Genomic DNA, 26,503 nt, shown 5'->3' on the forward strand with positions numbered 1-26,503 from the left:
TAGTTGATTTATGCGCTACTCCAGGCACAATACATAATCATTTTGTTCAGTTGATGCAAAAGTAGCACAGAAACCGGAGAAAGATACAGCATCAGTTACCTCTGAATGTTATTTATCTAATTTATGTTCAAAGTTTTATAGCAGCTATTGTCACCACTAACTGAGATAGTTCATTTTCCATGAATACAGGTTTGTCTGTGTCACTTGTTGGTGTAGTATGCATATGGTCATAAAATACAGGGGATTCTGGCAACAGAGGTCCTTATTTTGGAATTTGACAGAAATAGTAATGTGCAAAAAGAGACTTGCATTCAACTAGCTCTTGATTTGACCACTTTTAAATGTCATCATCATCATTGACTTGGTGTTACGTTGCCATTTGTTTGTATGTGCCTCATTATTGTCATGTTACAAATTCAGAACAGTGCAAAAAACATTTTCAGCACCACATGGTAAATTTATAACATTTTACAATATCATGAAAAGGATAGTTGCTACTCACCATATAATGGAGATGCTGAGTCACATATAGACACAACAAAAAGACTGTCAAACAAAGCTTTTGGCCAAACAAGCCTTCATCAGAACGGAAAACATACACACACTCAAGCAGACGCAACTCTCACACACATGACCACAGTGTCTGGCTGCCAAACTTTTTTTGTGATTCCAAAAGTGAGGTCTAACATTAAATATAAAGAAACATTTATTTACAATAAATTGTACATGGTTTTGAAGCTTGAACATTTTCTGTTTTTCCGTGTAATCGCCATTTCAATGGATGCATTTTTGTAAACACTGTAGCATTTGTTTTATGTTCATGTCATACTAGTCAGCCATCAAGTTATTGAAGAAGCATTGGGCCTCATCTTTCACCTTGTCATCATCATTGAAGAAACCTCAGGAACAGCTGCCAAGTGTTCCTTCAACTTGAGAAACAAGTGGTAGTCACTGGACACGAAGTCTGAACTATAGGGTGGATGGGGGGTGGTGGTGGTGATGGTGGTGGGTGGTGGTGGTGGTGGTGGTGATCCATCCAAACAGATGCAGAAAATCTGTGTTTGACAGGCGATGTCCGGGTGAGCATTGTTGTGGAGAAGCTTACACCATTGCTCAACATTCCTCTTCTTCTGGTCTAAATTGCCCATCTGAGTGCTTTTTATATTCAACAATACCTGTTGGCATTTATTGTTGTCCTGAGAACCATGAAGTCAATCAACAATATCCCATTTTGGTCCCAAAATACAATTGCCATAACTTTAGAGGCATACTGTGTCCTTTTGAATTTTCTTAGCTTGGGTGAATCAGAATGCTGCCAATCACGTGATTGTTGTTTGGCCTCAGTTGTGAAGTGGAATGCTCAGATTTCATTGCCCATGACTGTTGAATCCAAAAGGCTGCCCATTTCATCTGCATAACATGGAAGAAGTTGGTGTCAGGTTTCAGCATGTTGCCACTTGTGGTCTTTTATCAAAATTCTTGGAACTATCTTGTTCACACCTTCCAAAATTTCAACACTTCAGTAAAAGTGGGATGAATGGTGCTTTGAGAAACCTCAGGAACAACATTGCAGAGTTCATCGAGAGTGATCTGCTGTGCTTGTTGCACAATTTTTTGAAGCTTTGCGATTGTCTCTTCAGGAATTGCTGGTCTTGCTCTTCTTATCTCATTGTGAACTTCAGTATGACCACCTGAAAACACTCTACACCACTTGAGATCACCAGAACATTTAACTCATAATACGGTTTGATCGAATTTCATTTCTGTAAGTATCATTAAAGCTGGAAAATGGGTTGATGAAACAGCTGGAAGCCGATTTATTTATTTGTAATTATTTGAAGAGAGTCAGCTGTAGTTTCTTGACAAAACACTGTACATTGTATTAACTAAACAAAAACTTATTTTGTGAAATGAAGTAAAAAGGTGTTTTCATTGGGTTAATACAGTTAATTTTTGCCGACTTTTGAGTTCTTTGAGTTAGTTTGTGCAAATTATACACACATTCCATTGCACTCACTATAGATAATTTGTGGGTGAAGAGATTCTGCATTCACAGCTGTTAGCAAGAGTAATAAGTTTTCACGTTTTCTTTCTAAGATCACAAAATGTTGGGACCGCATAGTACTTGGTTCAGTCAGTAGTGGCCATCTTCAGATCTGTTTTAAAAACATGTTTTAATATAATGGTGCCATAATGGAATTGTCAAAAGATAAACACAAAATCAGCTCAGTGTTTTGTTTATCTTTTGACGATGCAACTATGGCTCAATTAGGATATGTTTTCAAAACAGATCCATTCGGGAGGACGACGCTTCAATCCCGTCTCCGGCCATCCTGATTTAGGTTTTCCGTGATTTCCCTAAATCGTTTCAGGCAAATGGCGGGATGGTTCCTTTGAAAGGGCATGGCCGATTTCCTTCCCAATCCTTCCCTAACCCGAGCTTGCGCTCCGTCTCTAATGACCTCGTTGTCGACGGGACGTTAAACACTAACAACCACCACCACCACCAAAACAGATCTGAAGATGGTCATTGCTGACCAAAGCTGGTAGTCTGATGATCTAACATTTTTTTGATCATTGACGGAAATATAGATATTTGCTGTACACTTTCCAGATCACTGTTTGATTCACAACCATGTTATAGCGTGTTTTCGATAGATAAGATTTTGGCGCAATGAGGAGACATCTAAACAGAAGAAATGTGATGAGTTGATGGGGAATTTGTAAAGTCCTGTATGATAAGACATTTCTCTCCTTGCTACAATTTATCATAGGTCACAAGAGCATTGACACATTCGAAGTAAAAAAAAAAATCACAACCGGGGGGGGGGGGGGGGGGGGGGCACTGGTTATTCATGTGTTCAAGTAGGGTTGTTAGATGTTAATATCCATAGCCTTATTTTACAGATGTCAGGTTGTTGTAGAATTGTGTATTGTGCTTGTGTATTTTAATTTTTTGGGTGAGTGTTACAATCAACATGGATTCCATGTACAGGGATTCTGCAAAATATGGCTCAGTCTTTACATCGGTGAGATTCAGAAGGCACCTGACAGTGGTGTGAGATTTGGCTTCTGGGATGCGTTACGTATAGTTAAAACAGTGCCATCTAGTATACAAAATACAAGATTACAGAATGTTGGAGCACATTTGTGATAACACTGAGTACTTCCGTACAGATAGAACTTGGCGTGTTGATCTTAATGGGAAAAAGCCATAAGATACAAATGTAGCTATGGATGTAAACTTGGTATACAGATATTAGTAGGGAGAAATCATCAGATATCAATGTAGAAACTGCTGTACTCTAACACTGTGGTAAAGAACAATATGTGTTACTTATCTGATGGATAATGTTGGAAGCTATTTGAGACTGTTCATATATGATGCTGTTGTGTGAGAGAAGGTCACACTGCCAGAAAATTGTAGCTGGATATGGGAAGACCTACAAAGGATTGACAGTTAGTGCAGTGGTGGTCAGTAGGGTATCAGGTTAATCAGGCATAACATATTACACACAAAACTGCAGAAAGACATAAATTTTTAATTAGTTAACAATTATTTTAATTATTAATGAACATCATCTTAGATGTATTATTACACATTTGTTGTGCAGTGACCAATTTCGTTCTTAGAACATCTTCAGGTTGCCAAGTTGTGCTAAAGTTATGACATAAATAGTCTGGATGTCATATGTAATGTGAAAGACCAAATTCAGGAACAATGGTCACAAACATTCTCATGACTAGCTGGTGGAGGTATGGTGACCAGGCACTTGTAAGCAGCATGTCAGGCCTGCTCCCCATTCTTCCACCAGGCAGTCAGCAGAAGATTTGTGGTAATTATTTCTGGATCTGGTCTTTCACAGTACACATGACAACCAGACTGTTCACATCATGACTTTAGCACAGCTTGACAACCTGAAAATGTTCTAAGAAGGAAACCGGTTATAGCATGATAAATTTGTGATAATACAGCTAAGGTGGTTAAATTAGTATCAGTTAGGGTGTTCAATATAATCATTATTTACTAACAATTATAAATGCTGTATACATAGCAATCTGTCTTTCTGGAGTTATTTAAACTGGTAAGATAGATGAATGCCAAATTAAAATTCACTGAGAGAATTCTATGGAATTGTGACTCACCTACAAAGGAAAGTAGCTTATAAAATCCTTGTTATATGCATCATTGAGTACAGTTCATCCTCCTGAGATCATTATTAAGTAGGTTTTGCAGATGATTTAGAGAAAATGTATTTCATCATGGATTTAAGTAAATAAGGAAGTCTAACAGACCTGCTCATTCACTTACAGTGTTCTCTCCTGCACACGCCAAATGAGACATGCAGTTATAGTTGTAGATATGTGTGCAACTTGGAGAGTACACTGTAATGAATAATTGGCTCTAATCGACAGTATTGCAAAATCTTCCACTGTCAGCTAGCATTGCAAACAGTCAATGACTAAAGGCATATTTATTTCCTGGCTTAATTATGCAGTTGTAGCACCCTTTTATAAAAAGTTGAGGCAGACAAACCTCATCTAGTTAGGTATAATTTTTATCTTTACACCATATTGATCTAAGTGTAGTGGATATACTTTAATAGTTCATTTTTTTCATCCCTTTATTTTGAGCTTCTGTTATGAAGACTTCACTTAATTTGGTGGTCAATCACTGGATATGAACATTCTCCCTCCCTCCCTCCCTCCCTCCCTCCCTCCCTCCCTCCCTCCCTCCCTCCCTCCCTCCCTCCCTCCCTCACGAAAACTGTTGTCAGTGGGTTGGTTAGTTTGTTTCTTTCATGCCTAATCACACTCCAAATTGCCTTTTCTACATTGTTGGAATTTTGAATTTGTTGTGATGGTACATGGTTTTTATGTTTTTGGTGATACTGAAGAATTTGCCAAACGGCTTTTTGTGAATTCTTCCTGGCATAATATTCCTCAATCCCAAATGTTAAATACACTATGTCTCCATTTGTGTTTGTCTTTGGTCCATTGCAGAGCCAAACTGGAATCATTGAGTAGTACACATATTTTTGGAAATAATTCAATTACATCTGATGTGGGTTCTATAATTTACTTCCCATTTTTCGCCCTGCAAATTCTCCTTCAATAGTGCAAACATTTACAGTTCTTGGAAATTTAAATTTTCCATTCTCAGTTGAACATGATTTATAGAGATACTTTATTGTTGGTATTAGACCTTCACGGTCGTGTAGACAATTTATTATGCAGCTCACATCTGTTTTATGAAAGACAGTTGTATTTAGAAATAAATTATCAATCACAGTTGCGTGTTGTCTTATTCTTGTTGGGAATGTTACTGTGGCAATTAAACCATGCTGGGTATCAATAACTCGAGGTGCCCTCTATCAGAGCTCGTCAAGATGAAATTGGTGTTGAAATATCTGTACAAAATCATTTCCCACTAATTCTTATTAGCACCACCTCTAAAATTGCATAGCAAAGTTTAATACATACTACTAGAACCACCATCTTGTATGTTTCCAATCCAATTTTTAAAATATTAGCACTCAAAGAGCTGTTGAATGCAGTTCTGACCTTTTGTTTTTGTTGGTTTATATTATGATTATGTAAATGGGCTCTCTTATTATAAACTTAATAAAGAAGTGTGATTTAGCATATAATGCATTATTTTTTGTGTGTTTAATCACCTTGATGTGCCCCTTATGTTGAAATTGTGGACATTTATTGAAACTGATTGATACAGTTCCCTCAGGAACTATGAAACATAGGTAAACCATAATTAAATAATAAACAAAACTGAGATGTAATAGTCCAACATGTTTACATTTGTAGTTCATTCTGACTCCTGTCACGTTACTCAGAATTAAATGTCGATTTTGCACCTGATGGAGGCAGTGGTTATTTTCTTTAAATAAAATTAACTGCTTGAACATGATTTTTGAAATGCATCAAATTTTCAGTAAACTAAAGGCTAAAATAAGTACAGTGACAACAGAATTTTAAGAATGTGAGAAAGAGATGAAACTAACCATTGTGTCAATGTTGTGAATTGTGTTTGCAGGAAGGATCTGGAAAGTGTTGTAAGCTTAGAGACTTGCGTACATCTCTCAGCTAAAGATGACTTACAGCCTTGCATTCTGGAACTGAGACCAGAGAAACTAAAAATAAAATCATTTGTTATTGTTTCAGAGGTAAGTAACTTTGTCTCAAAGCAAAGTTCTAATGTAACACAGTTATTTCCATGTACAGTTGATACAAAAAAAAACTTGCTGAATACAGCTAATGATTATGGTTGACAACGGATGAGTATCCATATTATAATTACTCTTTGTCTCTTTTTCTACATTTCTGACAATACCACTGTATTACATTTTGTGTTTGTTTAATAACTCTTTCAACCTCTCATTGATTCTGTGGTTCTAAAGGTCTGAAAATTATTTTTTCTAAATATGAAATACTAGAAGCAGTTGAGTTTCTAATGTACACATTATTGTTTAGCTGACCCAAGTGCACTAAGGTGGTGACACAAAGCAACTGGGTATGCCCCACCGTCCGAAGCCATTGCCTGAGTTCCCTCAGTCCATTTCTCCCAATGTTCTCACATTTGCACCAAAGTGGTCACATTCTGAGGAAGAAGTAGGTGATGTCTAGGAGGAGACACGAACTGACAAATGCATGCAAATTGTACTACACAACAGTAATGAAGGAGGAAACAAAATAACAATTCTTCATAAGAAAACATTTCGTATGGTACCAGAAATGATAGAGGTCATGTGTTAGTAAAACGATGAGAACATCATCATCATTCTTTTTGTTCTATTAAAAATATACTCATTTTTAGAAAAAAACAGAACGTCTTAAATGACTAGGGATAGGACATTCAAATCACAAGATTTGTACATTAATATGTTCTGCAGAAATGATTAACATTTGAACCATGTCAGCCCATGGGTTCTATGTCAACATTGATATGCAGTGTAACAACAACTACCGGTGAAATGTGTACATGGGTTTTGTTGTTGCTATAACCTGAAGGTAAAGGACCAGTGTGACTTGAGCAGATGTGCAGGATGCCTCACTGATGTATGCGCGAATTGTACCGTTAAATCAGTGACTTGGAAAGAGAGCGCATTATTGGCATGAGAGAATGTGATGCCTCCATCTGAGATATCACTCCTCATGTGTGATGAAATGTTTCAGCAGTGCAGTGGGTATGCGAGAATGGGTTTGTGGAAGGCTGCACCACCCAGACCACCCCGCCCTTCTCCCCCCCCCCTCATCCCCCCCCCCCCGCTCCCTACCTGGAGAAGATCAATATATCATCCAAATGGCATTGCAGGATAGATCTGTGTCCTCCTCAGCTCTGGTGCAACAGTGGAACAGTGTAACACATTGTACCCTATCAGGGTTGACAATCTGTCAACATTTATTATGGTATGGCTATTGAGTGTCGTCCACTTCTCTGCCTACCTTTGACGAATGTGCAGAAACATACTAGACAGCAGTGGTGTATGGAATAATATCACTGGGGACAGAAATGGTATCAGGCAGTGTTTTCGGTTGAATCCAGGTTCTGTTTCTTTGAAAACGATGGCCGTATTTTGGTTCACTGCAGACAGGAAGAGTAGCATCACAGTGACTGCATTTGCACAAGACATACTGTGCCAACTCAAGGTCTTATTGTGTGGGGTGCTATTGGGTACAACCACGAATCATTGCAGGTGCGTGTCCAGGGCACCGTGACCAGTGTTCTTGTGACTTTTAGCCATACCCTTCTCTGCACAACATCCCAGACGCCATTCTTCAGCAAGACAATGCACAAGCACATGCTTTCTTGGTGTCACAGGTATTGACCATCAAAAATGTATATACATCAATAGTAGTACATCAGTGGGCCAATTTTTATAAACAGATATGACTTGTGAAATGACATTACAAAGTAATGGCACTTGTCATATTGACATAACTATACTGGATATCAAATATAAGATTGTTATTTTCATATTTTTGTGTAGGTGGTGCTCAGCAGCTTCTGAATATATGAAAAAGTAAGACATGACTTCCAGGAAGCTACAGTATATGACATGAATAATTGAAAATTATAAAGTTTTGGATATGCAGTTATATGACTGGCTTGTTACGTAAAATTGGTACAGATCACAGTAAACAAGTTCATCTTGAAACTTTACTGATTTTTTTTTAAGATGAACTTGTTTATTGCAAAGTTCATAGATATCATACACTGTGCCAATTAAACAGGTACATATCCAAATTCTCATAATGTTTTTGATTCCTGGTTCAAAATGGCAATAATGATTTCCATAGTTAGCGAACATCATTCAGTTACCTACACCTAGATGATGATAAAGTTGTAGAAACAAGTCATTGAATAAAGTCAGATCTTATAGCAGATTCTTTCTGATCATGTCTTTTTTATTATTATTATTTTTAAGTCAATACTGCAATGTCAGTAACTGGTGTAGTCCATAGAACTTTGCCAATATATGGTGTTATGACACACATGAAACATGCAATGCTTTGCTAGAAATGGAAATACCTTTTACTGACTCCACTCAAAGTATATCCATTGTTTTAGCACTAAATAAAAAGGATTACTTTCCAAAGCTCTTAAAGTTTATTTGACACCATTGACTGAGTTGGTGAACCAGGCTTGCATGGAAGACACAATGGCTTTCGCTTATGCACATCCTCATGCCTTATTAAACCATATTGCAGATATTCAGACTGAAGAAAGCACTTGGCTAAGCTAACATTCTTTTTGTAAAGTTTTTGTTTCCAATACCAATAAGACCACACTAGGGCACGTTCTTGGCTGGCCGGAATTCTTGATGCCACATTTGTTTGCCTCTAGTTTCTCTCAACACACTCTCAGACATTGTCTAGTAAATATGGAATAGCATGTTAGAAGGAGAACTTAATGTGCCTCATCAAACAACACCAATCAAATGGAAAGAAGCAGTTCTAGGACACACAAAATACATTTGGAAAAAATGTGAGACAAACACATTTGAAAGTCTGAAACAGTGCTCAGTTGCCATAATTTGTAAAAGTGACCACTTGCAAAAAGTGAAAGATTCATTTTTGGCTCTCGTGCCTGGAAAAAAAAAAATCTAATGGTCACATTGTAACCATACTGCAAATATTGAGCACTGTATTATGTACCATGTGCTTTTGCAAACACTGAAGGAAACCGCAATTTTTGCTAACATTACAGGTATCTGGGTTAGTGCTGTCACAAGTCTTAAATGTGTGTTCATTTTATGAATAATAAAGTGCTTCTTCATAAACCAGGAAAAATGTTTATAATTGCACGTGAAAGACCACAGTGGAACAGAACATGTAAAAAAAAAATCTCTTGTACCATTACATAATATGTAAAATGCTAGGTTAGAGATACATTTGTTAATAATAATTCTATCTTCAGTCACAGTATTTTAATTTTCTAACTTGACTAAAGCCAGAATTTTATTAATAAATACATCGTAACATAGAAGTTACATTCGCAGACAGACCACAGCTTAATGTCTATGGATAATGCAAAATGATGTTTAATAAATAGAATTATGTTGAATGTTGTCTACAGACATTAAAAAGTGCTCACTATTTTTGTATCAGTGAGCTATTATGACCAATGCTTTAAATATAGTACACAGTCACCCACACATAATCCTAAACCATATTATTATTTTCAGTTCGATAAACTGCCTCTGCACTTTGTAAATGATGCAAGATCAAGTACATAGAATGATTAAAAGTATAAAGAAAGGAAATTTATCTAAAGATCAGAAATCAACATGACTTGATACTTAAGTGATTCACCTGTCTGCCATCTTCCAGATTCTCTTTCCTACATCTACATCCATACTCTGGGACTGCCATGAAGTGAAGTGCGTGGCAGTGTGTCCATCCTGTGGTACCAGTTATTAGGGCTTTTTCCTGCTCCATTCACATATGGAGTGTGCAAAGAATGAGTGTTTAAATGCTTTTGTGCTGTAATTACTCTAACCTTGTCTTCAGTCTTTATGGAGGTAATATTTAGCATACTGTAGTGTATTCCTAGAATCATCATTTAGATCTTGCTCTTGAAACTTTGTTAGTAGGCCTTCTCAGGACAGTTTGCGTCTATAATCAAGTGTCTGCCAGTTCAGTGTTTTCAGCATCTCTGTAAGATACTCCCATGGACCAAACAAATGTGTGACCATTCATGCTACACCTCTCTGTATATGTTCAGCATCCCCTGTTAGTTCTGTTTGGTACAGGTCCAACACATTTGAACAATATTCTAGGATTGGTCGCAACAGTGATTTGTAAGCAACCTCCTTTGTAGACTGACTGTATTTCTTTAGTATTCTACCAATAAACTGAAGTCTACAACCTGCTAAACCTATAACTGAGCCTACATGATTGTACCGTATCATATCTCAACAAAGTGTTATGCCCACGTATTTGTATGAGTTGACCGATTCCAGTTTTGTCTTGTTGATAATGTAGTAAAGAGATATGATATTTTTGGATTTTGTGAAGAGAATGACCTCCTCCGTGCCAACCAGCATATATATTACAACAAATGGATGTCAAGGATATAGGGTGGTAATTTTGTGGATCACTTCTGTTACCCTTCTTTTAGACTGGTGTGGCCTGTGCTTTCTTCCAACTACTTGTGATGTTCGCCGGCTTCATTTCCTCATTGATTCTCCTTGGTGTCGACTTACTGTGTTGCTACATTGGCTGAAAAATAGGGGGTGGAAGTACAACACTGACTAATGTAAATGATGTAGCTAACAGGTGCACACTTGCGTTTCACAGTTGCTGTTCACAACCCCCCCAATAATACACAATTATATGGCCAGTGCACTATTGTTTAACTTTCGATAAGCCTCATTAATAGTTTGCAGACAAACATCAACATACTGCTACAATAGTTTACTGTTAAACATCGACGAGCATTAAAAACCTAACCACACATTTCACAGTCTTTCAAATAAGTTGACCAGACACTGTCATTGATTTAATACATGGCCTATTGGTGTAACACTTATATCACAGCTAAGTTGATGCATTGTTGTTGCTCTAACCAACACAGTTTTCTTGTCTGAAATTTGCCCATGGACGACTGTCTCGGGACCAAAAATTGGGCCCTTATATATCCTCACAATAATAGGCACTGAAACTACACATTGTTTGATGTTTAATTTACAGAAATTACAATTTAAACTTATCCCATTCAATTAACTGAATGCATTGAGAACTTCCTTCTTTTTGACATTTTCTTCTACTCTAATTATTTGTTTAAATCATGAAATTAATTGATATAGTTATGCAAACAATACTTTTGAAAAAACTGGTAATTACTTTGGAATTAGTTAAGAGCTGGCTTTGCTAACATGGTTTTGAATAGAGCCAAATAGATATTTTAAGAATACTAATAGTTGTTCCTACAAATGTTTATAATTAGTACAGAATTTATATTTGTTTGTCGGCCTACAATAAAATTTAAGTTATGAAACAATTGCTGATTTCACCCTTTAACAAAAGTATTAACTAGGAAAGTCAAAATAAATTAGGAAATTGATGACATACACAAAACTAATCATAAAATTAGATCTGGTGTTATATTCTTTAAAACTGAATGCCAACATTTCTTTTTTTATGAAATGAAAAAATGAATTTTAAGAAGACAGATGGAAAAACAAGAGGGGAAGTAAAAATATCGCAGCTTGCTTCGTCAGATACTGGGCATGTTTTTTTTCCCCCCAATGGATCTATGAAAGATTATACATAAAAAAGGGTCTAACTTATTTGCAAATTGGGCATAGAATCTGATACGGATTCCATTGGGCTGTGGAGTTTTTTTCAGTTTTTGCAACTTCTTCTGTTTCTCAACACCACTGACACTAAAATTTCTATCACTCATCTTTGCAGTGGTGTGTGAGTTAAGTCGGGAAAACCCCCTGTGTTTTCATTTGTAAATGAACATTTGAAAACCAGGTTCAGAATTTCTGCTTTTTCTTTGCTATTCTCAGTCTTCTTTTATTATCATTCAGGAATGAGTTTTAGTTTCTCAACGTGTGCAGCACAAATATGAAAATGTTGGTAGATTTTCCCAATTATCTTCTGTATGTTAATGAGTAAGCAGTCTGCAGCTGTCTAGATAAGAATGTGTACAAGATGAGTAGGGGGTTCTGCACATACTAATTTATTTGCACTCTCTTTTGTTTTTAAAAGTAAATTATTTTTGTTATTTGTTTTCCTCTCTCCATAACTGGTGTTTGTGTTGGCAGGCAAAAATGCTACTACATTTTTCTCAATGATGAACTTTTACCAGAAAGACTAAGCTGTAGAAAGTCAAATGCTCTGTACTTTTCACACCAGAATTCACTAAATCCAAGGCACTTCAAGTGGGTCATTTGTCTCAAGTGATACAGTGTGGAAGATGCTGCTGTCTCAACTACCTACATTTTTATTGGATGTTGTACAGAGTGTTTGTAAGTGACTAGTGTGGGGCTTCTGCCGACTTTCAGCTCCATCTGTAACATGGTGTAAATACTGTATTTGATATGTAAGAAGATCCTTGACGGCTCGCAGTGATGTTGCCAGCTTTCAACTGTGAAGGGCTGACAGCTGAATGTGAAAACAGTAACTGGCGACAGTGCTGCGATGAGATTGGGCATTGTCCTGGAGATTTTCACAAAATATGTTGTGTAATTGGTTGAGGTAGTTGTGGGAAGCTGCTGCGCCCAGGCCACTGCAACAGTCAGGGATCAACTTACGGCAACTCAACTATAGAGCTGTTTTTGCAAAGGTCACTTTTTCAGGACTGGAAATGGGTAGAAAAAGATCATCAAGTTTTCCCAGCCATTCCTTCTGGTTTAATGAGAGCATCAATCCTCTGACTTGCCATCCTGGCAACTTTTTTGCACAGGATTCACAAATAAAATAAATGATTATCAGAAAGCAACATCGCGTCAAACATGCTGCAAAATTGTCTCATCACAAATTTTTCCCAAATTATAACGAGAAATAGGTACTGAATGAAAGACACTGGGAACAAGATATGTACTCTTTCAGGTCAAGAGGAATGGCGTGACAAACTTGATGATTTGTTTGTACATTTCCATTTCCGTAGGAAGTGGCCCTTGTGAAAATGGCTCAAGATTGTACACAACGTTACTGATGAAGCTGAATGTTGGCAGAATTTGTGCAGGTCCCGTCAGTACATTCTGTACAGATCTGAATAAAATTAACCCTTGCAGTACCAAGAGAGGGTACTTTATGCCCACCTTTTCAGAATATTGTATTCTAGTCCTGTACCTTATATTTTAAAATTTGGAAAAAATTATTAGTGATGTCTCCTACTAGATTCCATGATTGTTTTAAATTTTTCTGTAAAATTTAACACAAATTTGCCTTAGTAGTGGACGTTACTTTTCACAACAAATGTCATATTCAAGTTTCCTGGTTCAGGATCCTCCTTACACATAAACATATCGTCATAAAGTATGTTGTGAATAAAGGTCAATGACAGTTAATAAAATTTGTATTTTTAAAAATTTTTTTGATGTTATAAAGTACTGGCCCATGGTAGTACACATTACCAAAAATGCATTGATATTGCTAAGATTGTTGTAAAAGATATTTTCAGGCTCTGGACCCTCCTTACACCTCAGTACATATTTAAAAAGTATGTTGCCTGTAAAAGTTAAGAACAATTAATGATTTTTTTTCCATGGTAGTCATGAAGTACCCACCCCCCGCACTCCCACAGGTAGTAAATGTTATGGAAAATCCATTGTTATTGCTGGGGTATAACAGTGTTGAGCTAGGACCCCAGGGCACTTGACATGGCTTGTCCATGTTTCTGAATGATAAAACCCAACATGTTAACAAATCTGTTTGAAATTCTTGTGGCTGGATGGATCAGTTGTTGATGAAATGAAATACAGTTTACACTACTAGTACAGTATTGACCACTAAAGTTGTCACACTGCCTCTACACTTAGTTGAAAATTCATGTAGTTCTTTTTTTAAGTTCAAAACAGTGAGCTGTGCTATATGATCCACTTGTGTGTTTGTATCTGTCCAAATAATTTTTAACAATGACAATTTTTGACAATTTAATGTAACTACATAGATAAGACGAGTGGGCATAGGCAGAGGGTGTATACCAGCAACACATGATATCATGTTGCAGAGTACGCTGTACAACATGACTGAAGCAACGAAACAAAAATTTGTCCGTTTTTGTGAAGAAAAGATCCTATCAGGTCAGGTAATTAGTTAAAAAAATAGTGAACAGATGCATACTACATGAAAATTTGAAATGTTTAGCTGTCCAGAAAAAAAGATACAGGGCACCAGAACCATTTGTTAAAGATAGGGACTGTTCTGTATGACCAATATTATACATAATCAACACACTGTAATTAAATAGTATAAATTAACTGTGAAGTGACAGAACCAGAAAATAGGTTTTTATATTACTGTATTTACTCGAATCTAAGCCGAACTTTTTTTCCGGTTTTTGTAATCCAAAAAACCGCCCGCGGCTTAGAATCGAGTGCAAAGTAAGCGGAAGTTCTGAAAAATGTTGGTAGGTGTCGCCACAACTAACTTCTGCCGTCAAATATATGTCGCGCTACACAGGTATGCATTGCAGGCACAAAGATAAATACTGGCGCCAAAACCTCTGCGTCAGTAAATAAATTAAAAGGTAGAAGAATGTAAACATTATGCCATGTATTCTTTAGTGTTTGCTGCTATGTCATTTAAATCCTGCCTGCCTAATACTGACACACAGCAATGGCTACCTGGTAAAGTTTTTTTTAACTGTTAAGCTTACGACTGGAACCAAACTACTGTAGCTGTATCTTCATCCATTCGACCTCAATTGTGTTTCACGTTACAATGGACCACTGTTTTTCAATTTGGAGGGGCGGTCTAAAACTTTTCTCTCACCTTGAATTCCGAGTCTCAAATTTCAGGAGCGGCTTAGATTCGGGAAATTTTTTTTTCCTTGATTTAGAATCTCATTTTTCAGGTGCGGCTTAGATTCGAGTAAATACGGTAATGACAGTTGAAGATGACTGAACATTCAGAAAAAAATTAAGATTAAAAATTGCCTAGAGTACTTTTGGTGAACTAAATTGAGTTCTTAAAACATAACACCAATTTGTAAAAAGGAAAGTTTTGTGTTGTGGCCTGATAGAAGCCAGGCAAGCTACTGCCACAAAGTACATAGCATGTGGAAACCAAGCAATTGGAATTCCAGTTAGAAATCAAGGTTCAGAATGTATGGTTACAATTGTATTTGAGAATCAGTATACTAAGCTTCTGTAGCAAGATATGAACTATGAATACAGCCACTGGGAAGTATATTTATTTCCCATAGTGAGCCAATGTTGCATGTTTGCTGCAACCCCTACAGTCACAGCACCTGAAAGTAGATTTATCTGTCACACAGATAATACTACTGCCACCACAGAGTGGTGGGATGTTAGAGAAAGTTTCAGTCATTGGGTATTTCCAGTTTTGACTTACAGAGGTGCATCTTGGAACTGTTGGGACAGACACATAAACAAATAAAAGGGTCGAGGAGCACAACTTCTGATTCTGAACTCAACACACCATGATAAAAACACGTGAATTTTCACCTAAGTGTAGAGATGATAGCAGACCTGCTACAAATGTACATGCCAAAAATCTGTTAGCACAGTATACAAACTCAAATTTATTTATAGTACCCAGTAATGACGTTCTGAAGCATGAAAAGAGTGTAAAAAGTGTGATAGTTGTGTGGGATTGTCGGTGCTGTGAAGTTAGTTTTCTGAGAAATATTTTGATATCTAGCATAACAAGATAACTTCTTTTTTTACAGCCTATGGTATAATTGTGTTTTATTTGGCTGGAAATATCTTCAGAGTATGAACATTACTGAGGAGCATAATCCATGGGGTATGTCAAGAGTGTGCACATATTGATTTTGTATCTTGCTGAATGTTGCATAACAGAGAGAAGATGTAAGACTCAATGCAAAAACCAGCATCCTAGTTGTCATACCGCAAGAAACCACAGAACCACAGATAATGCTTGGAATATACCTATAGGACTCTTTAAGCACAACACTGGGCACTTATGACCATCGCTGTTTTGCACCATAAAACCATAATAAAAAAACACATTAGTCATCCATTCTCTCTCTCTCTCTCTCTCTCTCTCTCTCTCTCTCTCTCTCTATATTATATATATATATATATATATATATATATATATATATATATATATATATATAATAGAGGGAAACATTCCACGTGGGAAAAATATATCTAAAAAGAAAGATGATGAAACTTACCAAACAAAAGCGCTGGCAGGTCGATAGACACAAACAAACACAAACATACACACAAAATTCTAGCTTTCGCAACCAATGGTTGCCTCGTCAGGAAAGAGGGAAGGAGAAGGAAAGACAAAAGGATATGGGTTTTAAGGGAGAGGGTAAGGAGTCATTCCAATCCCGGGAGCGGAAAGACTTACCTTAGGGGGAAAAAAGGACAGGTATACACTCGCACACACACACACACACACACACATATCCATCCACACATACACAGACACAAGCAGACATTTGTAAAGGCAAAGAGTTTGGGCAGAGATGTCAGTCGGGGCAGATGTACAGAGGCAAAGATGAAATTGAAAGACAGGTGAGGTATGAGCGGCGGCAAATTGAAATTAGAAATTAGCGGAGATTGAGGCCTGGCGGATAGCGAGAAGAAAGGATATGCTGAAGGGCAAGTTCCCATCTCCGGAGTTCTGACAGGTTGGTGTTAGTGGGAAGTATCCAGATAACCCGGACGGTGTAACACTGTGCCAAGATGTGCTGGCCGTGCACCAAGGCATGTTTAGCCACAGGGTGATCCTCATTACCAACAAACACTGTCTGCCTGTGTCCATTCATGCGAATGGACAGTTTGTTGCTGGTCATTCCCACATAGAACGCTTCACAGTGTAGGCAGGTCAGTTGGTAAATCACGTGGGTGCTTTCACACGTGGCTCTGCCTTTGATCGTGTACACCTTCCGGGTTACAGGACTGGAATAGGTGGTGGTGGGAGGGTGCATGGGACAGGTTTTACACCGGGGGCGGTTACAGGGGTAGGAGCCAGAGGGTAGGGAAGGTGGTTTGGGGATTTCATAGGGATGAACTAAGAGGTTGCGAAGGTTAGGTGGACGGCGGAAAGACACTCTTGGTGGAGTGGGGAGGATTTCATGAAGGATGGATCTCATTTCAGGGCAGGATTTGAGGAAGTCGTATCCCTGCTGGAGAGCCACATTCAGAATCTGATCCAGTCCCGGAAAGTATCCCGTCACAAGTGGGGCACTTTTGGGGTTCTTCTGTGGAAGGTTCCGGGTTTGAGGAGATGAGGATGTGGCTCTGGTTATTTGCTTCTGTACCAGGTCGGGAGGGTAGTTACGGGATGCAAAAGCTGTTTTCAGGTTGTTGGTGTAATGGTTCAAGGATTCCGGACTGGAGCAGATTCGTTTGCCACGAAGACCAAGGCTGTAGGGAAGGGACCGTTTGATGTGGAATGGGTGGCAGCTGTCATAATGGAGGTACTGTTGCTTGTTGGTGGGTTTAATGTGGACGGACGTGTGAAGCTGGCCATTGGACAGGTGGAGGTCAACGTCAAGGAAAGTGGCATGGGATTTGGAGTAGGACCAGGTGAATCTGATGGAACCAAAGGAGTTAAGGTTGGAGAGGAAATTCTGGAGTTCTTCTTCACTGTGAGTCCAGATCACGAAAATGTCATCAATAAATCTGTACCAAACTTCGGGTTGGCAGGCCTGGGTAACCAGGAAGGCTTCCTCTAAGCGACCCATGAATAGGTTGGCATACGAGGGGGCCATCCTGGTACCCATGGCTGTTCCCTTTAATTGTTGGTATGTCTGGCCTTCAAAAGTGAAGAAGTTGTGGGTCAGGATGAAGCTGGCTAAGGTAATGAGGAAAGTGGTTTTAGGTAGGGCGGCAGGTGATCGGCGTGAAAGGAAGTGCTCCATCGCAGCGAGGCCCTGGACATGCGGAATATTTGTGTATAAGGAAGTGGCATCAATGGTTACAAGGATGGTTTCCGGGGGTAACAGACTGGGTAGGGATTCCAGGCGTTTGAGAAAGTGGTTGGTGTCTTTGATGAAGGATGGGAGACTGCATGTATGGGTTGAAGGTGTTGATCTACGTAGGCAGAGATGCGTTCGGTGGGGGCTTTCCTCTCCCACATCCACACCTGTTGTTCAGAGCATCCTCCTACAGGCCAACCGCAAATTAGAACAGCATGCCACCCTCCACCTTAAAAAACTATCCAATCTCCTGGTTTCCCACCTCCGGAAAGGCAACTCACTCACCCTTCACAACCTTTCCAGCAAACCTCAACCTCCTCTCATTGCACACAAACCCAGTCTCTCCCATCTACTCAATCTCCCACTTCCAGCTCCACTCCCTCCAAAACCTCAAAATTCCAATCAACGCAATCTGGAACCACAACACCCCAATTCAGTAGTTAACCTTTCCTCCAAACCTCTCTCCCAATCCGAAACCTCTGTCCTATCCAAAGGCCTCACCTTCAGCCCCACTCCCAGATTTAACCAAACAGCCCTCGTCAAAGATTTACTGTCCTACACCCGTACTCTCTGCTGGAAATATCACTTTGCCACGAAGAAAAATGATCCTAATCCTACTCCTAATGATCCAATTCCCCAAGACACTATCCAAATTGAACCATGCCTGGAACAGTTCCGTCCTCCGTCACAGCGGGACCCACCTCCTCTTCCTCAAAATCACCCTCTCCTAACCTTCCAGGAATTTCTGACTTCCAGCCTTGCCTCTCAATCCTTCTTAAAAAACCTTAATCCTACTCCCAACATCACCACTGCTGAAGCCCAGGCTATCCGTGATCTGAAGGCTGACCGATCCATCGTCATTCTTCCGGCGGACAAGGGTTCCACAACTGTGGTACTTGATCGTCGGGAGTATGTGGCTGAGGGACTGCGTCAGCTTTCAGACAACACTACTTACAAAGTTTGCCAAGGCAATCCCATTCCTGATGTCCAGGCGGAGCTTCAAGGAATCCTCAGAACCTTAGGCCCCCTACAAAACCTTTCACCCGATTCCATCAACCTCCTGACCCCACCAACACCCCGCACCCCTACCTTCTACCTTCTTCCCAAAATTCACAAACCCAATCATCCCGGCCGTCCCATTGTAGCTGGTTACCAAGCCCCCACCGAACGCATCTCTGCCTACGTAGATCAACACCTTCAACCCATACATGCAGTCTCCCATCCTTCATCAAAGACACCAACCACTTTCTCAAACGCCTGGAATCCCTACCCAGTCTGTTACCCCCGGAAACCATCCTTGTAACCATTGATGCCACTTCCTTATACACAAATATTCCGCATGTCCAGGGCCTCGCTGCGATGGAGCACTTCCTTTCACGCCGATCACCTGCCGCCCTACCTAAAACCTCTTTCCTCATTACCTTAGCCAGCTTCATCCTGACCCACAACTTCTTCACTTTTGAAGGCCAGACATACCAACAATTAAAGGGAACAGCCATGGGTACCAGGATGGCCCCCTCGTATGCCAACCTATTCATGGGTCGCTTAGAGGAAGCCTTCCTGGTTACCCAGGCCTGCCAACCCGAAGTTTGGTACAGATTTATTGATGACATTTTCGTGATCTGGACTCACAGTGAAGAAGAACTCCAGAATTTCCTCTCCAACCTTAACTCCTTTGGTTCCATCAGATTCACCTGGTCCTACTCCAAATCCCATGCCACTTTCCTTGACGTTGACCTCCACCTGTCCAATGGCCAGCTTCACACGTCCGTCCACATTAAACCCACCAACAAGCAACAGTACCTCCATTATGACAGCTGCCACCCATTCCACATCAAACGGTCCCTTCCCTACAGCCTTGGTCTTCGTGGCAAACGAATCTGCTCCAGTCCGGAATCCTTGAACCATTACACCAACAACCTGAAAACAGCTTTTGCATCCCGTAACTACCCTCCCGACCTGGTACAGAAGCAAATAACCAGAGCCACATCCTCATCTCCTCAAACCCGGAACCTTCCACAGAAGAACCCCAAAAGTGCCCCACTTGTGACGGGATACTTTCCGGGACTGGATCAGATTCTGAATGTGGCTCTCCAGCAGGGATACGACTTCCTCAAATCCTGCCCTGAAATGAGATCCATCCTTCATGAAATCCTCCCCACTCCACCAAGAGTGTCTTTCCGCCGTCCACCTAACCTTCGCAACCTCTTAGTTCATCCCTATGAAATCCCCAAACCACCTTCCCTACCCTCTGGCTCCTACCCCTGTAACCGCCCCCGGTGTAAAACCTGTCCCATGCACCCTCCCACCACCACCTATTCCAGTCCTGTAACCCGGAAGGTGTACACGATCAAAGGCAGAGCCACGTGTGAAAGCACCCACGTGATTTACCAACTGACCTGCCTACACTGTGAAGCGTTCTATGTGGGAATGACCAGCAACAAACTGTCCATTCGCATGAATGGACACAGGCAGACAGTGTTTGTTGGTAATGAGGATCACCCTGTGGCTAAACATGCCTTGGTGCACGGCCAGCACATCTTGGCACAGTGTTACACCGTCCGGGTTATCTGGATACTTCCCACTAACACCAACCTGTCAGAACTCCGGAGATGGGAACTTGCCCTTCAGCATATCCTTTCTTCTCGCTATCCGCCAGGCCTCAATCTCCGCTAATTTCTAATTTCAATTTGCCGCCGCTCATACCTCACCTGTCTTTCAACTTCATCTTTGCCTCTGTACATCTGCCCCGACTGACATCTCTGCCCAAACTCTTTGCCTTTACAAATGTCTGCTTGTGTCTGTGTATGTGTGGATGGGTATGTGTGTGTGTGTGTGTGTGCGAGTGTATACCTGTCCTTTTTTCCCCCTAAGGTAAGTCTTTCCGCTCCCGGGATTGGAATGACTCCTTACCCTCTCCCTTAAAACCCATATCCTTTTGTCTTTCCTTCTCCTTCCCTCTTTCCTGACGAGGCAACCATTGGTTGCGAAAGCTAGAATTTTGTGTGTATGTTTGTGTTTGTTTGTGTGTCTATCGACCTGCCAGCGCTTTTGTTTGGTAAGTTTCATCATCTTTCTTTTTATATATATATATATATATATATATATATATATATATATATATATATATATATAATAGAAAAAAAAAACATTCCACATGGGAAAAATATATTAAAAAAATGCTGTGACTTACCAAGCGAGAAAGCGCTGGCAGATAGACACAATAAAAAACACACACACAAATTTCAAGCTTTGGCAACCCACAGTTGCTTCATCAGGAAAGAGGGAAGGGGAGGGAAAGATGAAAGGATGTGGGCTTTAAGGGAGAGGGTAAGGAGTCATTCCAATCCCAGGAGCCGAAAGACTTACGTTAGGGGGAAAAAGGGACAGGTATACAGGCGCGCGCGCCCACACACACACACACACACACACACACACACACACACACACACATATCCGCCGACAATCTTTCTTTCCACGAACAATACGAGACTGGAATAGAAGGGAGAACTGATAGATGTACTCAAGGTACTCTCCGCCACACACCATCAGGTAGCTTGTGGAGTATGGATGTAGATGTAGATGAATCCAAAAAATGATGAAGAAGCAGAGATTGTTGCACACTCAGTTCAAAAAAGATCGTAGATATGTTGACAGGCAGAAGTTAATAGAAATTTGTGCATCTGTAAAAGGATTGATGCATAAGCATACAGCAGCTTCCATCATCATAACTTCGAAAAAAATATTGCCAAGAATATGAGAAAATTCTGGTCTTGCATAAAATCACCAAGCAAGCGGAAGGCTTCTATCCAGTCACTCCTCAACAAGTGTGATGTAGCAATAGAAGACAGCAAAAGAAAAGATGAAGTTTTAAATTTCACATTTAAAAAATCATTCACGCAGAAGAGAGTAGAATATCATCAGGAGTACCCCCAGAGAAATGTGGTAGAACCACACTTGTTCTCTATATACATAAATGATGTGATGGTAAGGATGAATTGCAAGTCGCAACTGTTAACTAATGATGCAGTAGGGTACGGCAAAATGTTATTGGTGGGTGACTGTAGAATGATACAGGATGACTTATAGAATTTTTTATTTGGTGTGACGACTGGTAGCTTGCTTTAAGTGCACAAAAATGTAAATTACAAGCAGACAACTAGGAAAGACAATGCTGTAATATTCTAAAGCAATATTAGCAGTGTGCTGCTTGACACATTCATGTCGATCAAATATCTAGGCATAATGTTGCAAAGTGATACAAAATGGATGGAGCACATAAGGTCGGTAACGGTGAAGGCCAACAGTAGACTTTGGTATATTGGTAGAATTTTGGGAAAGTGTAGCTCATCTGTAATGGATACAACAGATGAAACACTAGTGTGGTCAGTGCTTGAGTATCGTAGTGTGTTTGGCATCCACAGCAGATCAGATTAAGGGAAGACATCAAAGCAACTCAGACATGTTGCTAGATTCATTGCTGGTGGTCTGATCAACATTCGAGTGTTGGAGAGATGCTTCATGAACTCAGGTGGGGATCATTGGAGAAAAGATGCCTCCCCCCCTTAAAAAAAAAGGACCTATTAAAGAAATAAGAGAAGTGGCATTTGTGGCTGCCTAGAGGATGATTCTGCTACTGCTAAGGTACTTTTTGTGCAAGGAGTGCAATTCAAGATAAATTAGGACTCATAAAGAGGCATATAGATAGTCTCGTTCCCACACACCTTTTGTGAGCGGAACAGGAAAGGGAGTGGTTAGTAGTGGCAAAAGGTACCCTGTACCATGCACTTTTTTTGGTGGAGTATTTATGTAGATGAAGGTGTAGGAAAGCTGATGGCAGTGTAAGAGTAATTGAGTATCACACTAAGCAATGCATCCTGCTTTGCAACCTGGCATTGTTCTAGCAGATAGAGGAGGTATTCTATTGCAAGGCATGTTTGCATTGGATCAGATGCAGCCCCTGATATATATTTGCCACCATCTCTTTAGTGAGCTGTACAGAAACCTGTGAGATTATGTGCTCAAATTTATTTGCTTACAAGCCTGCAGGTGACCTGTATTTTTGGCGAGACAGTGCAACACCCAGTTATTTCCAAAATATGTCAGAATTGTTTGGGGAGAACCCCACAGTCAGAAGGGTGTTTTTAAAGCTGCTTGTTTCACCCGATTTCAAATCTATAGTGTTTCTGAGGAGAGCCATTGAGTGAGATGTATGTCTCTTGGATCCAGCTCCAACCACATCCAAATACTTTTTCTGTCTTGTAGAATATGTACCGTAGCATGTTGCAGTTTTCATGAAAGCAGAATTGTTTTTACATGTTATTGGAGAGATCTAATTCAATTGCTGATGAGTGTAACAGGGTACACACTGCTTATACATTCATGTGTCCCATACTTTTCACTCACTGGGCAAAATAGAAAATCCTGTATTATGCTTTGGTGGGTATAACTTTGCGATTGACATTTGAGCGAGTTGAGTTGTAGGAGCCATCTCACAGCCAATTCTGAAGGTATGTGCAGAGTATCATTAAGGATGGATAGCTGCACACCAGCAAGAGTGACTCCACCACTGCAGTCTGTCAGTTGCAGATGTCATTAACATTACATCACTTACTGAACTTATCAAGAATTTGCTGTTATTGTTTGTCTGGCTCACTCCTGCATATTCTTTGGTATCTAACAGTACCTGCAGCAGTAGAGTAGTAACATCCTTACACACACAACTTTCATAGCAGTTTTTAAGCTTTTGTTATATATTTCATTATCTCATTATCAGCAACAAAACCAACACAACACTACACAGTACATGCATTCACCCCATAGGATGCAAGCATCTGTTAGTGGTGTCAGATATGAAGGCATGCATCAGGCTGTGACTCAGAAGAGGAAATAAAATAAAATTGTAATATTTATTGAAAGGTATTTTTTGATTTGGTTTGATTTGATTTTTTATTGGTCCAGTTTTATCATACAGCACAAATTGTACAATTGATATTGGAAAGATGTTCTAATGGTTCTCAGTGTAAAGGAACTTACCAAGTATGTGACTTGTATTCTTAAATCTTCCCAATTCCACTGACTCTTGCAGTTGGTTGCAGAGAAAGAAATTACTGAATACCGGATTGAAAATAAGGTGTGGAGAAAAAGTACAGCTTATAAACTGTTGATTATGCCTCGTGCATTTAAACATTAAATTCATAATAGCCAATTCTGTGAAATCTGAAGAGCTACACAATTTAGTGAATGAATTTGTTTGTTGTTTGCAGGCAAGAATTGTGGAAATTTATGGAAATTGTGGGGAGTATATTTTAACAAGTCATGGTGACTTTTTTGATGAATGTCAAGATTTAGTTGTCTTTGTGATAGAAGTGAAGCTTCCTCAACCCTCTCAGGAGTGTACAATTAAGGTAAGTTATTTTCATTTTTTGTATATTTAGTACTTTATCATTTTTTAACTTCAGGTATCACAACCTTATGGTCCGTTTAGTAGTGTAAAAGCTGATTCTTTAAATGGAAAAATGTTTATTTAAAGAACTTCAGTGAAATACAGTGTTTCAGAATACCACTGCACAAAATCTTCAAGATGTAGAGAAAACACACGTCAGTGAATAGAGCATCTCCCCAAATTTTAAACTTATTTACAGGTGCTGAATGTGGGCACCATTTGTGACTTGGCAAATGTCTGTATGGTAGTCAAACTCTTTCCACACACATTGTGGCATTACAGCTTGGGAACCATGTCCAGTCCAATGCTGAGGCAATTTAGCATAATGGTTATCACAGATTTGTGGAAGACAGTGATGTATTAAAAAAAAAAAAAAAATGCACGACGGTGAACCCCAACCATGAAAAGTAAATCAAAGAGAAAGTGTGGTGGAGCATTGTCATTGTGTGAAATGAAGTCTTCACTGTCTTGCTGTAACTGTGGCGTAAGGCATTGCTGCTGCATGTCAAGGTACACTAAACCAGTCACATTTTTATACACAAAGAAATAGACCCATAAACTTTTGAAGAAAAAATTATTCAAAAATACGTTAACTGTAGAATACTCATGAATGTGTTTCACACTATCATGTGAATGTTCAATGCCCCCAGCAAGCACGGCATGATGATTCACCTTTCCAGACACATGAAACATGAATTTGTCACTGAAAAACAACTTCTGTGGAAAACTGTCTTCCTCCAGTAGCAGCAATTGTGATAGAACAAAGCTCATTGTCCTGAGCTGTTATGGTTTTACATATGGATGTTTGCTGGATTGTGCCAGAAGGTTGACTGCAGTATCTGTTGTTCTGTGCTCACACTTCTTTGGACTCCTGATGAATGACGCCACGATCTCTGGTGGTTGACTGGGTGGCCTGTATTCTTTGCACTACATAAGTAGCTATACTCATGAAACATGTACCACTGATAAATTGTTCTGTCTGTTGGAGTTTTTATCTGATACTGGGTATGAAATTGTTGCTGAATGATCAAATGACACATTTAGTGAATTCATGGACACTAGATGCGCACATTTCTCAGTTATATACTGTGTTCTGATAAGTCTACTCCCTAGTGGTGTGCTTAATAACAATCAAAACTTGGAAAGATGCTCTACCCATTGATATGTGTAATTTTTCTGTGTATCTTGTACTTTTCATGCAGTCATCTTCTGAAACAGAGGTACTTATGGATAACCCTGTATTTTCCATGCTTTTTTATTTTAAAAACTTGTAGTGAAGCAATAAAAATTTTTAGAAGTTATAAGTGAAGTATATGTTCATATACTAGTGGAGGGTGTACATAGACATGTACCTAGATTAGGTCATTGATGAAACCCTTACAGCTAAGAAGTTGTGTTAACAGTCAGCATCAGCATCACCATCATCACAGTAATGACACTGACAAGTAGTGAATAATAATAATATAGGAAAGAATATCCTTCATTTTATGAATCTTAATGTTAGGCAAATGAATTGGAAACATCTTGACAATTGCCTATCAATAAAAATAATCAATTTATAAAAAATAATTTAACTGGACAGATAGAAAATCTACTCACCATGTGGCGACACGAGTACACACTTACATAGGAATTAAAGTTTGCAAGCTTTTGGAGCCAATGGCTCCATCTTCTGGCAGAAAGGTTGAAGGGGAAGGAAGAGGAGTGAAGGAAAATGACTGGTTAGGCTTAGGAAAAGGGGTAGAGCTTAGAAAAGTCATATAGAAGCCGAGGTCAGAGGATACTTACTGGGATGAAAAGGAAAGACTGTTTCCTTTTCGTCTCATCCCTTCTTGCCCTCTCATCCTGTCCAGTAAGTCTCCACTGACCTGGGATTCTGGGTGACTTTTCTGAACTCTGCCCCTGTTCCTAAACCTCACCAGCCCTTTTTCCTTCACCCA

At 39.4% G+C, this 26,503-nt stretch overlaps 1 protein-coding gene across 2 annotated transcripts in view; it reads left to right on the forward strand.

Annotated features, from left to right (window-relative positions):
* The window catches only part of LOC126481542 (uncharacterized), a 36,797-nt gene that overhangs the window by 4,425 nt on the left and 5,869 nt on the right, over positions 1-26,503 (forward strand). For both annotated transcript variants that reach the window (XM_050105369.1, XM_050105368.1), the window contains exons 3-4: positions 6,053-6,182; positions 24,385-24,525. In XM_050105369.1, the coding sequence (XP_049961326.1) occupies positions 6,053-6,182; positions 24,385-24,525 (271 nt within the window). The remainder of the gene's footprint in view (positions 1-6,052; positions 6,183-24,384; positions 24,526-26,503) is intronic.

The sequence above is a fragment of the Schistocerca serialis genome, chromosome 5 (assembly GCF_023864345.2).
Source record: "Schistocerca serialis cubense isolate TAMUIC-IGC-003099 chromosome 5, iqSchSeri2.2, whole genome shotgun sequence".
Taxonomy (NCBI): Eukaryota; Metazoa; Arthropoda; class Insecta; order Orthoptera; family Acrididae; genus Schistocerca; species Schistocerca serialis.